Raw genomic sequence first — 17754 nt, forward strand, 5'->3', positions numbered from 1 at the left:
GGTTCAAAATGACTGGAGTCTGCCACCCTCAGCCATTCCCCATACAATCGTCACAAGTGGGTGGATGTCTTCAACACTACTGGAGGAACTGGGGAATTCTCAACGATGACTACGTCATGAGTATCCTACATACTTGATCCCTCTACAGGCATCACCACTGCTTATAAGAGACCCAGCACTCTTTGTATCTACCTGGGATGAACTAGACAAGTTAGCCAACGTCATATCACAAGGAGCTGTGTCCGAGTTGTCTAACACCCGGATTCTACTCCCCAATTTTTCTTTTATCCAAGAAAAACTGCAAAGAAAGGTTTCATCTCATCTACAACACGAAAGAGTACAGCAGGGATTATCTACTGAAACCCAAGAGGTTCAGAATGATCCATCTATTGCATCTCCGGCAACTCATTCATCCAGTGGATTACCTCGCCAGCATAGACCTGCAAGATGTCTATCTACACATACAGATACATCCAGACTCCAGGAAATATCTGTAAAATATCTTCCAATTCAATGGTTAGCACTACCAGTGGAAGGTTCTACCATTTGGAATATCTTCAACCCCGTTGCAGTTTACTCTGGTCACCAAGCCCATTGTCACCAACCTAAATCGTAGACGGCGTCGCAGCACTTTTTACCTGGATGACAGCATTCAAGCTCAAACTACAGGTAGACTTCACCATCAGACTGCTAACTCAACTCCGATGGCTTGTGAATCCACTGAAATTGGAGCTGGAACTGCAGCCAGATCTTCAATTTGATTCCACATGCCATTGAACAGCATAGTTGTCCCAGAAGATCAGTGGGTCAAGATACAGGCTATGATGGAACAAGCACTACTCCCTCTGTTACCACTTTGAAAGTGGCAGTGTCTTCTGGATCTGCTGACCTCCCTGCAGGATTTGACCAGATGAGTACAATGGCTCCTGACTCCTCACCCCACCATCTTGGATCAGATAGCCCTACAGGAAAACATGAAACCATATCTAGTGTGGTGAACTAACCAACTGTATGTCTGCACATGGACCTATTTGTCAGAGCTGGTCTGCAACAGTCATCTTTACATGGATTCGTCGCTTCAAATGTGTCCTCAACAACCATCGAGAGACGTTTCAACTCATCAGTCAGATGTTCAGATTGCTTCAAATCGACCTATTTGCCACCAGGTTCAACAAACAGATATCAGCATTTGTATCATCAGTACTGGATCTGTTTGCATGGCGAACAGATGTTCTCATCATCTCATGGGATGGGATGAACGCTTACATGTTCCCACCTCCAGACTTATTACCCAAAGTCATTGGAAAGATGAAAGAAACGATGGTGCTGCAACTGACTTTGGTCGGGCCCTATTGGCCAGCAAGAGAATCCGACATCGTTCTAGCTACGTGCATGGATCTTATCAAAGCCAGCTTGAAACATCAAAGATATTCCGCTGGAACGGCCAAGGCAGTTACATTAGCTCTACGCAAATCTACTTGCATCTTATACGAAGATAAATGCATGCATATATGGACATATGCCAAGCAGAAAGCCACAGCAACGAAAGCCACACATCTTCAAGTCTTCAACATACAGAGGACTTAAAGGTGCTAGGTTATCAACCTACTTGGCAGCACTTACTTGTCCTTCTATGCTTGTTCAAGTTGCAAGACCGACAACACAGGTGTTAGACACCAGTTCAAGACTTGAATGTTGTACTCCCAACATCTCACCATTGATACTTATGAGCCACAAGATCAGACTTCCTTGAACTGTTGACACTGAAAATGCTGTTTCTACTTGCCCTAGCAACGGCAGCACAGATGTCAGAAATACTTGCTCCTGTCTTCGATGGTACAAAGTTTGACTCTGAACATCATGAGATTGTATGTCTAGGTTTGAGATGGGATTTTATAGCCAAAAATCTGGACAAATGGACAGACAATTCAACAGTCCTTAGGCCACATGATGCACACGATTTATCATTATGCCCAGTCAGAGCGTTGGAAATAAATCTCCAATGAACTAAAACAAGGGGACGAAAGTTCAAGCACCTGTTCTTCCCCTTATCTGCAGAGACGCCTATGGAAATATCCCGCAGCACTATCTCAGTATGGATGAGAGATGTTTTACTGTGGTCCTACAAAACAGCAGGATGTGAACCTCCTTGAGCCTCAAATCCACATGTAATAAGAGCCTTGGCATCTACACTCACTCTACATGGAAATTGCTTGATTTCAGCAATAATGGAGGCCTGCTTTCAGAAATCAAACTCAGTGTTTGCAAACCACTACCTTTGAGAAATAGCCACAGAGACAATCACCAATTTGGACCACTTGTTGCACAACGACTAATGTTTCACAAAGGTGCTGAGTACTCACCTCCTTTTATCATGTGACTTGTAGAGACCAAGACACTCTGCAGAGTATAATGGTTGAGAGTCACTGGCTAGCATGAGTGATTATGACCCTGTACTCACACTTTTACCTGTGAAAGGTCTCGATAAGCTACTCTTGACATAGAGTTGCATTAGAAACTAACAGGATGCTAGCTGATCTATAAATCCAGACGATCAAGCCAGCAGTTACTTCACAAGAAGAGAAGTCTGATTGGGTGTGGTTCCCCCCAGTTCCCAGATGATTATTGGGACCGCACTACCATCATTATAGTTCTCAAAGGGGGGCAAGTACTGGATGTACTTATATGGCAGTCAACAGAATCCATTGTGGCCTGACCCACCACCGATTTTGCTGGATTCTGTAAGCGTAATATGCATGAGTCAGGATAAGGAAAAATATGTAATTTTCTCAATAAAATTGATATTTTTTTACCGATCCTGACTCATGACGTCAAGCCCTCCCAACCACTCCATGCAGGCACGATGGATCAACAATAATTCTTGTGTTGGGCTTATGAAAGTATTTAGAGAGTGACAAGCATGGCAGGTCATGTGACCGATATTGGTGGGAAAACAGGGTGGCTTCCTGTAGGTGAGTGTGATTGTATGTACGTTTCAAAAGAAGGTAACTTCAAGGCATTTCAAGTGTTCCACTGTGTTTGTATGGAAGGAGGAGAAAAGCATAAGCATGACTCAGGATAAGTATAAAATTTCAATTTTATTCAGAAAATTACTTAAATACACATTATCAGATGGTTGTATGACATCTGAAGGTGTTAGTATAAAAAAGTACACATAGCAGATTTGTGCATGACATCTGAAGGTGCATAATATATGAAGGTACACTGTCATATGGGTACATGACATATGTAAGTGTCTAATATACATAAATAAACATGGTCAAATGATTGTGTGACATGTCTAGGTGTCTCATATACATAATTCAACACAGTCAGATGGTTTTATTAATATTATTATTTATGTTCTAATGTACATAAGTACATACAGGTTGGTACACGATATCTGAATTTGTCTAATACACAAAAGTACACACAATCAGATGTTTGTATGTCATGTCTAGGTCTAGTATGCATAAGTACACACTCCGATGGTTGTATGACATCTCTTGGTGTCTAATGTATGGCAATTTACAAAAGTACATATAGTCAGATGGTGTATGACATGTTCAGGTGTCAAATATGTGTAAGTAAACATTCAGATGGTTGTATGACATATTCAGGTGCCTAAAAAGTACCAAGTCATATGGATGTATGACATCTCTAGGTATCATGTTGACAGCAGAACACATGCTCAGATATGGCATAGCTGGATTTAGAGGTAGGTGCGTGCATGCATGCATCCCTCCACCCCTGTCTTTTGTCCTGAAAGTTTGTTAAATGACCATGAAAATTCTTGTGAAATGTGAAAATGACCTGTACACTCCCGTACAGCTGTATCTGCCCCTGTACATCACACATTCATACTTATAAAGTATAGAGCATATTTATTGATGGTTTAAAGAGCATGTACATGTACATTATTTTGAATTTCATTGTCATTGTAGGGATATCAACCCAGATGTGGAGTTTGAAGTTTACAACTATAACATAACAACTTTGGACAACTTTAACCACTTTGTAGAGAGGATAAGGTTAGTTGATGTCTTGTGTAGTCAGTGGAGCTATGTCAGCTGAAAACATACAGGGCATGGGTTGTGTAGTCAGTGGAGCTATGTCAACAGAATACATACAGGGCATGGGTTGTGTAGTCAGTGGAGCTATGTCAGCCGAATACATACAGGGCATGGTACATGGTACAGGACAGAGTACATGACTTCCCATTTGTGAGCACTGTACCTTGTGAGACACATTAATTAGTCAGTAACATGTTATGGTTGAGTGCACATAGTGGGTGCTTCCACATCCCTGCAATGAAAGTGGGAACAGTTGCTGAAGAGTACCCACAGGAGATATGTTTATTAATGAGTTGATTAATGTAAAAGACATAGTTTGTTAAAGAACATTTAATGTTTTCAATGAAGTACATTGATAGATATAGAAATAAAGAAATAGAGTGCGGCCAGGTCGACATTAGTACCTGCTGAAGGCCTGCCATACAATGGTGACTGAAAAGAACAGTCAAAGGTTAATAAAAATATTTATATTAATTATAGTTGAATCAGTTGTTGCAATCAGATTTTGTGCTTTAGGATGAGTTAAGTAGATACCCCTCAGTATATAGGTAAGCTTTAGGAAAATAAAAATGGACTAAATTAAATACCATTTTTTATAATGTTATGTCTTATTTACATTCTTCCAATGCTGACTTTACTGGAAATGTAGTAACAGCACAGTAAACACACTCATGTGATTTGCTTATCTCCCTTTCTCTTTGAATGGTTTTGTGGAAACCTTAATCCCATGCTACCTGCACAAAACAATCACTCAACCAGTGGGTTACTCATCCAGTGGGTTACCTCCCTTTTCCCGCCAATGTGTCCCACATGACATGAACACTGGCATGCTCTTGTCACTCAGAAGTGGATGATTCGGCGGTTTCTTGGGTCCCTATTACGGCTATATCCTTTAAACATGTGGGCAAACCTTCAGTTGAAGGCAGTGGATGGTATTTTAGAATCGTCTTATTTTTTCTTATCCATACTCATGCTTATTAGGTATGCTTATCTCCTCCCTCTATGCGAAGATTGTGGAACACTTGAAAGCCCTTTAAAGTTCCTTCTTTTGGAAGTGGATGTACAATCACACCCACTCGACGAGGATGGTTGGAAGCACATTGGGTCCTAATATGGTGACCATTTTCTCTTTATATTTTATTCCTTTCATCAAAATTTTGTCATATTCGGCTTTTGGTTTGTATTAACTATCCTTATGATGTGAAATTGCTGTTGAGGTTTTGGTCATTTTGATGTAATTGAACATGTTTTTCATGAAATGAGATTGTGTTCTTAGTTGATGAAATTGTGCTCCTGGTGCAAGCTATGGCTGTCAGCGGTTCATCTGCATATATTATGTCCTTCATGCAATATTGTTTGTTCTTTCACTTTTCCCTGTGAACTTTGTAAGAATTTATCTGATACAGAATTTAGTTTGTATTTATATACTAGACATGCTAAGGACAAACAGAAGGAAGAGTGAAGAGGTTGAAATTGAAGTCATCTTTGTCCTCCATGACCAAGTCTTCAACTACGAAATCATCGCTGAAACATTGGACCAGCTCATCTACGAAGTCCTTCAGCAATGACATCGTCCCACTTGATGATGTTCACCAAACCCATTCGGACCACTCACAAAGGCATTTGCAGAAGAATAGATATGAAAAGGAAAGGGATACATGTCGCCGGCCTGCATCTGAGGATGAGAAAGAGGTCTTCATAATCTTGGATTATGAATATGTTAGTAGTCCTTCTGTGCTAGGTTCTGTGCTGCCAATCTTGCAGACACAGCAATGCAGCCATCTCTTGAGGAAGTTTCCTCTTCTGAACCCCAGAAGCTGAAGACAGCCATTATTGAATGATGTGTCTGCTGCTGAAGTATGTTAATTCACGAATGAAGTGCTTGCTGCCTTCATTCCCATGGACGTCTTAGCTACTGCATTGGAGACTACTGAAAGACTACTATGCTGCATGAAGGATATGAGATCCATCTTGTCCTCTCCCTTTCAACACACAGGTGCAAATATACCCTGAATTACAATGCATGAAGTTGACTGAAGCCATCAACTCACTACTTGCAAAGAGCACTTTGGAGATCCTGGATCAATACAGTATAAGGAGCACATTCTACCTAGACGATGGCACCCAGACATCAGATACAGTTTATCATGCATTTACTGATGATGCAGGGGTGGCTAGTTAACCACATGAAGTTGGAACTACAGCCATCAAAGGATCAGATTGAAGACCATGACATCCCATCACCGTTTCAGAAGATAGGTGGTCAGGCATCTGGGCATGTTTTCCAATTGTTCTCAAATCTCAACTGCCCTGTGGCAGTGTCTACTAGGCCTCATTACGGCACCACAGGAATTCACATAAAGAGGAAGACTTATGAACACTACAGCACTTACTCAGACATCGTCTCTACAGTGTGCAGAAGGTATTCATCCTTCAGCCCCTGAAGTTTGACATACTCTGGTGGATGTACAAATGATATATCTGCAGTGGAACTGGTTTGCAACCTCCATCTGTTCTTGGAGAACAAATAGGGACCCATGTCAAAATTTTAATGATAGTTTATTGAAAAGTTCTGCAAAAACAGACTTGGTCTGTTGCTTGAATATGATCATCATTTCATTAATATTATATGAGTATTAGTTTTCGAGACTGCAATTCATTGGTCCAGTCTTGAGTCAAACAGGCTGACGTAAATCTACAAGGCTCAAGAGATCAGCTGACATTCCAGCTCTTTAACCTAGCAGTCAGCCTCAACCTATGGATGAAGGCCTGCATAATACTCGGGACAAAGAATGTCTGAGCCTCTGCCTTATCCACATGATCAGACCATCACCCAGAGAGTGGATGCTACATCCATCAGACTGACCAAGGCCTAGGACAGCCTCTCATAGATCTTTGTATAATGTGCTTCAATCACCAGATTATGACATTTGTCTCATTATGGCTTTATCCATACCATGGGAGGGAGTGCCAATCTTGTTACCACAAATTCTACACAAGATTGCCCAGACCTACAACAGTTTTTTGTTACACCTTACGGGCCAGAACCTGGTTTAAACACCTTATACAGCTCAGAGGAGAACCAAAGCTATGTCTACCATATTGCCTGAATCTACTGATCCACCCTCACATTAAACAACCTCATGACAATCCACAAGGGCTGCAGCTGCATGCATGCATGGAATGTATTAGGCACAAACTGAAGAAAGAAGGTAATCAAGCAGAGCAGATGGGGCAGTTACACTGGCCTTAAGACAATCAAGTTGGAACCTTGATAAGTGGAAGAGTTCCAAACAGTTTGCTGTACACATGGGTTTTGGGGGGCATGAAAGCATCACATCTGCAAGTTGCAGAGTATTTGTGTAATCTGAGAGCTAATGGACCCCTCAAGGAATCTACACTGTTGACACATTTGGCAACGACCTGCTCTCTACTGAAGATGAATACAAGAGTCAAGCTCACCAAAGTACCTGAACCCATCGCTCTTTTGTGGTCATTCAAACTTTGAAGACCAGCAGCAGCAGTTTAGAGCTCCTGCTTTGCATTTCAACATGGTGCTGCAACATCTAGTGACGACTTACAAACCATTGAGATACACTACCTAAATTGAACACAGAAGACACTCTGCCTCTTCGCCCTACCTACAGCTGTTACACACCCTACACAATGGATGAACCAGCTTTGACTCTGGAGAGCATCCTGCTCCTGGGACCAGGTCAACAAGATAGACAGTTCGACATCCCAGCATTGTCTATGATCCTTGGACCAAATGATACACAAGATCTGTCCCTCTGCCCAGTCTGAGCCTTGAAAATCTATTTAGAATGGACTGCTGCAAGGAGGAAGAAGTTAAAGCATCTCTTCTTCCCATTATCACCTGCCACAACTATTGAAGCATCCCCAGCAGTGATCTCATTTTTGAGCAGCATGGTTGGATCCTCCCAGAGCCTCCAACACACGTAAAGTTAGAGCCTTAGCCTTGACGCTTGCCTTGCATCGAAATTGCTCTTTATTATCCATGTGGTTGGTGTATGGGTAGTTGTATGTTAATATTGTGCACCACGTGACTGTCGTATTGCGTTGACCTGTGTTGTAACGAGATTCTAATGATTTGATTGGGTAAATGACGACCTCTAAATCATGTTGTGATGGAACTACTTTGTGATGGAACACATGAATTCATTCTACAACTTATATGCATTGTGTTAATGTTAACATTGCGAACGTTGTGGTGTCACTGCTTGATTGTGAGTCGAACTAGGACTTCATATTGGTTGAAAAACATAAATTCAATGCTTCCACCAGTGATGTTAGCTGAGTGAAGCAACTTCAAACAAAGAAACAGGGTGCTACAGTGTGACTTGCCAGACCAGCAGATTGTCTAGTTTTGTAACGTTCTAGCCTTAACACATGGGTCCCGCTTCAGTTTTGGCAATGTTCATACCTTCACATTCAAGATAACTTGACATTGAAGTGTACTAATTGTTTAAATCCATGAATTACTCTTTTTATTAATTTCATGAATTGCTCCTTTTATTAATTTAACAGAAGATGGTACCATGATCATCGTCAGAATTAAACACGACGGAAGAAGAGCTCCTAGGGAGTATATCAGTAGATGCTAGTTTGACAGATTTAGTCACAGGGAGTCCTTGTTGGTGACTTACCCTCCATCTGTTCCGTTAGGTTCCATAATAATAATGCATGAACCATGATAGGGAAAAATATGTAATTTTTATAATAAAATATTTTTATAATAAAAGATTTGAAGGCCCCTCCCAATTGTCCCCTCTCTACACTATGAACCTCCCTGTATGTCTTAGTGTGGGTTTTACTCAGGGGAAAGGGACAATAGCGTGCCAGTGTTCAGGTCATGTTGGTGGGAAAAGGGAGGTAATTTGCTTGATTGTGTGAATAATATTTTAGCGATTGCTTATCTAAACATTGATCAGATGGATACATGTCATATTTTATGTTACGTTGATGTTAAGAATTCGTTTCTTGTTTGAATGTATGAAGTCAAGATTTGATACAACGTTTTCATCCTAGGGTTTGTTGTTAAGATGTTTCAACATGTTTGTGTGATTGAAGAAACGGTGGACTAAAAGCAGACACTCAAGTGGACCTGATCCTCAGCTGTGTGGACAATTTTGAAGCAAGAATGACAATCAATACAGTGAGTTGGGTTTCATACTGCAGGCTGAAATTATGCATGATAATATGTAAGCAATTGCATCACAATGGGTATGTTGTGAATGACCTGTGAATCAGGTCAAGGTCACAGTAAGTTTATTTGTTTAATTAAGTTTCTTACCCTTTTCCACTAAAAGGACTACTCTTGGAGATTTTGTTTCGGTCATATGCATGTTAGGAATCATAAGAACAGTCAGGAGGCTTGGCAATTTATGTGAGAGATATCAAGAGGATTGGACATCTTTAGGGATTGTACTAATGTTCTGGAAGCTCAACAACTGGATTAGACAGAAATTCTGTGAGCTGAATGTTGTACAAGATTATTTCATCCTTTCAGAGAATTGTATTTTCTGCAAGAACAGCCCCACCCTTTGGGGCTGAACTCCAATAGCTAAACAGTAATTGTATGAATTCTTCTTAGTCAAATGGGTTTTTGTATCCTAATGATATGCAGAAAATGGTTATGGGTGTTATCTCTAACATCAGTTAATTTAGATTCCCTGTATCTCCTACAAAAATGCTAATTCATCTTCCACTTCTTGATCTCCTTCTCCAATATCAACCTCAGCTTTTTGAGATTTTCATTCTGACTTATCATAACACTAGCTACTATTGTGTTCAGGATTTTTTGTCAACTATTGAATCAGTTTATATTGTTGAACATTCTCTCCTTTTGGATCACTGATCAACTATGCTTGTCAGAATTGGTGGTCAGACTCGGTTGACACGTCATCGGTTCCCAATCGTCCAGATCGATGCTCATGTTGTTAATCACTGGATTGTCTGGTCCAAACTCGATTATTTACAGACCGCCAAGTACGGTGTAAAACTAAGCTCACTCACTTCTCGTATAACAAAACATCAAATTTGATAATTTTTGTCATAAAGTAAACCATTCTGAGTTACCTTCCTTTATGATAAAAATATCATGGCGAAACATTTTGTGTCTCATTTTGCCAAATGATGAATGTTGTTGTTTAAAGATAAGCGAAATTAAAAGATCTTAAGGGTCATAAATTTGTTGCACGGTGTTTTGACCCTCAGGAAATACAGAATTTACAAGGGTCTTACAGTCTCATATGCCTCATGAAATACGGAATTTACAAGGGTCTTCTAGTAACATACACCCTTTTCTTAACAGTGGACCCGTGAAGGTCCCGGGGTAGAACATGCCTTCAGCAACCCATGCTTGCCATAAAAGGCGACTGTGCTTGACATATGAGGCGACTAACAGGATCAGGTGGTCTGACTAGCTGACTTGGTTGACACGTCATCGGTTCCCAAATGCGCAGATGGATGCTCATGCTGTTGATCACTGAATTGTCTTGTCCAGACTTGATTATTTACAGACCGCCGCCATATAGCTGGAATATTGCTGAATGCGGCGTAAAACTACACTCACTCACTCACTCACTCACTCACTCACTCACTCACTCACTCACTCACTCACTCACTCACTCACTCACTCACTCACTCACTCATTCACTCACTCAACAGTGAGTAACTAATAATATCATATCAAGGGTAATGCGAAAGCTTTTTTTCGTGTATTGCCAGTTTTCATGCATGGAACAATTTAACCTGTTACTTAGGAGGTTTTGTGTGATCTCGCTATTTCCACTATGAAAACGGTTTGTTGATATGTGACCGTTCAGCTACTCTAATTATGACTCCTGTGAAGTTAAGTACATTGTGTCAAATCAGCAAGGAATTACATGTGCTGCAGGCGAACATGATTTGGACTTCATGACATTGTGATGTTTGTTGAACTTTATAGACTAATGACAATTATTGCTGTGTATTGAATGTGTATTGTTGTAATTAATTTGTTAGTTTTAAAAAACTATGATGTCTGTGTGTTTATTAGCACAATAGTGATTTGGCTGTAATGTTTGATCACATAATTTACATTGACCCTGACCATGAATAATTGCTTAACAAAATGAGAGATGTCATTAGACCTGGAAAGTTTTGCCGATATACAGTATTTGTGGGATTCAAGACAGATTTGTATCTGATTCATGGTCATGACGATTCCACAAATGCGTTAAGAATATCTTAAGAATGCATACAGATTGATTACGATTCAGCAACGATGCTGAAACCTGCACTGCAGATTTGTTACAAATTAACTACGATATTTCTAAAAACAATAACAACCAACAACAGCTTCATTATGACTATAACTGCTCAAGCTGATTACGATTAAACTAAGAACCCTCACATTTGTCAGTTCTTGATGATTCGTGTGATTTGTGATCTATGTGGAATAGGGGCATTAAAAAAATGATTTGTTTGATGTTGCAGGCATGTAATGAAGTTGGTCAACCATGGATTGAGGCAGGAGTGAGTGAGAATGCTGTGTCAGGACACATACAGTTCATTGTACCAGGGGAGACATCATGTTTTGCTGTAAGACATGTAACAGTTATTAGTAAATGTGTGATTTTTAAGCAGATATGAAAATGTTATTTAGCAGGGATAAAACACAATTTATTGTATTACATGTTCTTTACTGTATTTCTTGTGGCCCTGTCCTCTATTGTATTACGTGTGACCCTGTCTTCAACTGTATTACATTTGACCCTATCCTTTTCTGACCCTATTCTCAACTGTTTTACACTTGATGTTGTCCTCTACTGTATAACATGTGACCCTTTCCTCTGCTGTAATATATGTGATGCTGTCCTCTACAGTATTACACGGAATCTTGTCCCCTGCCGTATCAGGCCCCCCTAAGTAATTGAAGGAATTACAGCAAATTTGAAGGAATTGCATCTCAAATGTAAACAAACGCAGCCCACTCACGAAACAATTGCAGCGATATCGGTAGTTTAACAGTAATAACAGAAACACATAGTCCCTATTGGAAGCAATATCGGTAATACTGGAAACACGATCGGCCATCTTCGGAGATTTTTTGGTCGCTAACGGAAACTCACGCAGCAAAACATGTCGTCGTTGGAAGAAGCACCCGTCGCGGTGAGTTTTCTTTTAAGTTCCTACTATTACATTTTTATACGTATCTATCTTTGACCACCCGTGTTGAATGCGTTTAGGTATGAGGTGTTGTCGGGGCAATAGCATATGCTTTTAGGAAAAGATTGTCACTGCAGAAGAGTATCACAAGTCATGCACTTGGAGGTTGTTTTCATCTGAACATCGAAGTCGTGCCGATGATTACGAAGATCATGAACGTGTGCCATGAAGAAGTTTATGAGCCAAAATGTTTCTTCCTATGAAGTGCAATTGACAAATTTAAACACATTTAAAAAAAAAAATATGATGTTATATCTGGCGCACGTTCGTAATCATCGGCACGACTTCGATGTTCAGATGTAAACAACCTCCAGGGGCATGACTTGTGACACTCTTCTGCAGTGACAATCTTTTCCTAAAAGCATATGCTATTGCCCTGACAACACCTCATACCTAAATGCATTCAACACGGGTGCTCAAAGATAGATAAATATAAAAATATAATAGTATCAACTAAAAGCAAAACTCACCGCGACGGGTGCTTCTTCCAACGACGACATGTTTTGCTGCGTGAGTTTCCGCTCGTGACCGAAAAATCTCCGAAGATGGCCGAGCGTGTTTCCAGTATTACCGATATTGCTTCCGATAGGGACGATGTGTTTCTGTTATTACCGCTAAACTACCAATATTGCTGCAATTGTTTCGCGAGTGGGCTGCGTTTGTTTATATTTGAGATGCAATTCCTTCAAATTTGCAGTATTTTCTTCAATTACTTAGGGGGGGCCTGTGTATTACTTGTGGCCCTTTCCTCTACCGTATTTCATGGCATCCTGTCTGGTTCTGTACTGTTTTACACATGATGTCCTCTACTGTAGTATATGTGATGCTGTCCTCTACTGCATTTTATGTGATGCTGTCCTCTACTGTGTTATATGTGATGCTGTCCGCTACTATATTATATACAATGCTGTCTGCTAGTGTATTATATGCAATGCTGTCCTCTACTGTGTTATATGTGATGCTGTCCTCTAGGGTACCACTTGTGACCACTTCCTCCACTGTATTACTTGTGACCCTGTTGCCTACTGAATAGGATGTGGCTGTGTCCTCTACGTGTAATCACATGACCAGTCATGTGATCCACTTGTGCATGACGTCGCTAGCGTCAGTCTCACTGTATGTATTCCCCAGGAGGAGATGAAATGTCGGATGGAGACCAAAAAGCACAATCGGTCTCATTAGATGAAATTGCTGACAAACTAAATACAGATCTTCTCTGGCAAAACGACCTAAAGCAATGTTTTGAGCAACAATCTTGATTGTTTTCTCGTTAAACATCGTCAACCGTCGGTTCCTCTGAATCGACCCCTGCTGTCGGTAGTACAGACCGCAAATCCATCCAATCTCAAGTAACCCTGATTCTAGGGATTCTCTAGATATTCAAGGGCAGTTCTATGCAATTAGGGACTCCCTTCAGCATACAAGATTGCTGCCCGAGTTGAAGTTGAATGAACAAAGACGCGGGGTGCGCGCAAGGCACAATTTGACTGTGTTACAAGGTAGGCTTGTTATGTCGAGACGGCCTTGAGGGTCATTTCAACCGTTGGTAACGGTACCCCCTCAGAGGACAGAATAACCATGCTTTTTATAATTGTCAAGGCCCACATGGACTATTTGCAGGACGAACATGCTGTCATAGTAGTCCAGGGGCAATTTGACCCAAATACAAGCCGTTTCTTTTGAGCACTGCAGTGTAATACCAGTGGATTTTCGCCCGCTTCTTTGGAGTGTTTACGGAATGCTGCCTCAATTGCTGCAGTGACTAACCAACAGTCATAGTTCTACAGCCACCGTGGAACCCAGAATTCATGATGTCGGTTCGGACACGGACAACATGACAACTACTCCCAGTTTACCGACAGACATTTTCCACAGCAGCGTTATAACGGGGGACAAAGCTCGGGGCAAGGCAGCCGACAGGAGGATGAGTAACACGACAAGCGGAGTAATCCCCCTTCCCTGCAATGGTAAACAAGTTGTGTGTTGAAGCATGGGAGCAAATTGGGACTCCTTCACCGGTCTTGGAATGGATACAGAACGGAATTAGAATTCCTTTCACTGTTTTACCTACTAACTTTCATTTACCTAACCCAATTTTAGGTCCTGCATTTATCATTGAGGAAGTGGATAGACTCTGGTTCAATAGAGTTATGTTCAAATAGTTACTTTGTATCTCCTATTTGTTGTGTGCCTAAGAGGAAAACTCTGTTTAGTGCACAACCTTAAACATTTAAACTCATTTTGTAGTCAGACTTCCCACAGAAATGAAGACATTAGGGACATGGCAAGTGTGATACAGCCTGATGACTTTATAATTACCGTAGATATTAAGGATGGATTCCACCACATTCCTGTGCATGTAGAAGATAGAGACTACTTAGCTTTCAATTGGAATAATAAGACATATAGGTGGTGTGTTTTACCCTTTGGTCTCAGCTGTAGTCCTTATTACTTCACAAATTTCCTTAGACTGGGTGGTAAAATATCTGCGTTCAATTGGAATCAGACGGGTGGTATATGTTGATGACTTTATTCTTATGTCACCCTTGAGTCAGTAACTGACCACCCTGATCTATTAACTGATACTTTACAGGATCTGGGTGTGTGTATCAATTTTGATAAGAGCGTCCTCACACCCAGCCATTCTGTTGAATGTATTGGATACTAAGTGAATACAGTCTCTGATAGTGGGTTTGTTATCATAAAAGCCACCAAGAGAAGAGTGGTTAAGCTCAAGCGTGATATTCGTCGGATTCTTCATAAGCAAACCATTACAGCTCGTTCACTTGCTTGTGTGTGTGGGAAATGTGTTTCTGTTTCATGGTCTGTAGGCCCGGACAAGCTATTTTTCCGCTTTTTTATTTCACCTGTTGAGTTCCCGTGCAACGTGGGACTCACTCCTAACTCTGGATTCACACACTTTTGAAGAGTTACACTGGTGGTTGTCTAGTGTTGACAGTTTTAATTGCAGAGAATTATTTCACAAATCCATCGATACTTAGATAATAATGGACACCTCCAGAGTAGGTTGGGGTGGGGTTCTGCAAACATCAGAGACCAGAGAAGCTTTTGGCAATTGGAATCCGAACATTTTCGGAAAGTTGTCCAACTTCAGAGAATTGATGGCATTATTGTTATCTCTGATAGCATTCATCCTCTTGGTGCGCGGACTAAATGTTCAGATCCTCACCAACAGCAGTACTGCTTTAGCCTACGTGAACAACAAGGCATGTTTTTCCTCCCAATGGTTCAGCTGTTTTAGCTGAATTTTTGTGTTTTCTGACTTATATGTCACCACGACCTAGATCAGTATTCAGCACGGCTGTTGCTGTTTGATGCTTTTGATGTTGACAATATCATGCATGATCCGTTTATACTGCTTTTACTGAAAGGGCTGATAAAGTTGGGTACTTTGTGGTGCATGAAAAGCTCTAGTGTTATGCCTGTTTGTTCATTTCGGGCATTATTTTCCAGGTGGCCTGACAATTGCAATCTCCCTATCAAAGATTTGAGATTAAAGACCACATGTCTACTCGCTCTCACTCTAATGCTGAAACCATCGGATATTGCTCCAAAATCTGTGACATTTGACCCTGTATCGGGTCACATTGACAAACAACTTTTTACATGTTCCTTTTCCCAGGTGTTCTTCTCTTCGCTTCAGTGTAGATGGTACATGCTTGTATCACTGTGTTTTTCGTGTTGGTAGTTTTTCTTTTATTACGTTACTACCATATTTAAAAGTGTTGTTTTCAGTATGCAGCACGTGCCATAATTTCAATTCTTGTTCTCTTTAAAATGGCATTTTGTTTTTAATAAATGGTATTACAACACAACGTTTCATCTTATTCATGACTGGTCACTATGATGTAAGTTTACATAAAGTGTAATCATGTGACCAGTCATGTGTTCCACTAGTGAAAGACGTCGCTAGAGTCATTCTCGCTCTGTGTATGTTACCATGTACCTAGCTTATGAACATAACAATTTCCTACCCATTGATGTTATCTTTGCAGGGAATACATGTGTGTGTGACTATGGCATTTTATATGAATGTATTTCATGGGATCTTCTTCTCTATTGTTTTACATGTGATGCTGTCTTCTACTGTATTATATGTGATGCTGTCCTCTAGTGTACCACTTGTGATCCTGTCCTCTACTGTGTTACATGTGACCCTGCCTTCTGCTGTATCACATGTGATGCTGTCCTCTATCGTATTACAATTGATTTGTCCTCTACTGTACTACATTTGATGCTGTCCTCTTGGCCCCTCCAGGGCCCACTTGCACAAAATGATCTAAGAGCTACAATTATTGTAAATCCTTAAGATCGTGATCCTAGGCTTCTGCTACAATCGCCATCCACTTGCACACAGTGATTGTAGGCTAAGATCATTGTAAGTTACAATCAAAACTTACAATTGGTCAGAACCAGTTGTAAGGTGCTAAGATCATTGTAGTCAGTAGCAAAATGGCGTTCAAGTTGGTGAAAGTTTCACACAAATAATTAGCTTTGCGTTTAGGGATTGCTTTTATATTGCATAAAACTGTATGATTCACTTTGACACTTCAACAACATGGAGAATGCAACGTTGATTTAACGTCAGAAATATCGTTATTTGCCGTAGTGAACAAAATCACTATCGAGTTGGTATCATAGAGTACAATTCTCACCCCATTCAGTGTTGGAAAAAGTATGAACACCATACCTTTTTGATAATCAAGGAAAGGATGGTAACGAAAGGTGTCTGCGTATGATTAGCAGTGGCCATGACCTTGTCAATAACTCAAGGGTAGCTAATGTTAGTTTTTATGCAAGATAGGAGTTGTTTCCCTTTGCATATTATGCCGTTACCGTAAAATCTGCCATGCCCAAATGCAGTGTATGTTATATTGTGACATCGCAGATTTCCACATATATATCTTTTCGGTCATGTTCATGTCAATGATTTTGTCTTAGTTTAACATAAAAATCATCTACAGTCGGATAACGTACAAAATTATGTTTATTTCTAATTCTAAAATCTAAAATGAAATCTGACAAGAGACAATAGTTCTATTCTATGGATTTCAAATATAATTTAGGTATTCTTCAAACTGGAAAATATACTTGCTGAGGCATGTGAAATTTGCGTAAAAAGTTTTTTTAACAAAAAGAAAAAAAAATATCAACAAAATATCATAAAGTAATTAACATGCAGTGGATAAGTATTTAACAACACATACAACACACACTGAATAATATTGTTTTCATATTTCCCTGTCATGCATTTTCCACAACACTCCCACAGTCATGTCACCCTTTCATATCTTTACAAATCTAATGCTTGTGGGATTTATTTGGGATTTTACTCCAAATAAAACCGACCAGATGCCAAACTATGTTTCATTGACAGCCATTGACAAATCATGGTACACTGAGGTGTTATATCAAAGGAAATTTCGTT

At 40.2% G+C, this 17754-nt stretch overlaps 1 protein-coding gene across 1 annotated transcript in view; it reads left to right on the forward strand.

The window, feature by feature from the left end:
* The window catches only part of LOC137299184 (ubiquitin-like modifier-activating enzyme 5), a 126868-nt gene that overhangs the window by 43732 nt on the left and 65382 nt on the right, over nt 1-17754 (forward strand). Inside the window, exons 5-7 of the mRNA XM_067831758.1 lie at nt 3945-4031; nt 9165-9249; nt 11574-11678. Coding sequence (XP_067687859.1) covers nt 3945-4031; nt 9165-9249; nt 11574-11678 — 277 coding nt within the window. The remainder of the gene's footprint in view (nt 1-3944; nt 4032-9164; nt 9250-11573; nt 11679-17754) is intronic.

The sequence above is a fragment of the Haliotis asinina genome, chromosome 10 (assembly GCF_037392515.1).
Source record: "Haliotis asinina isolate JCU_RB_2024 chromosome 10, JCU_Hal_asi_v2, whole genome shotgun sequence".
In the NCBI taxonomy this organism is placed as follows: domain Eukaryota; kingdom Metazoa; phylum Mollusca; class Gastropoda; order Lepetellida; family Haliotidae; genus Haliotis; species Haliotis asinina.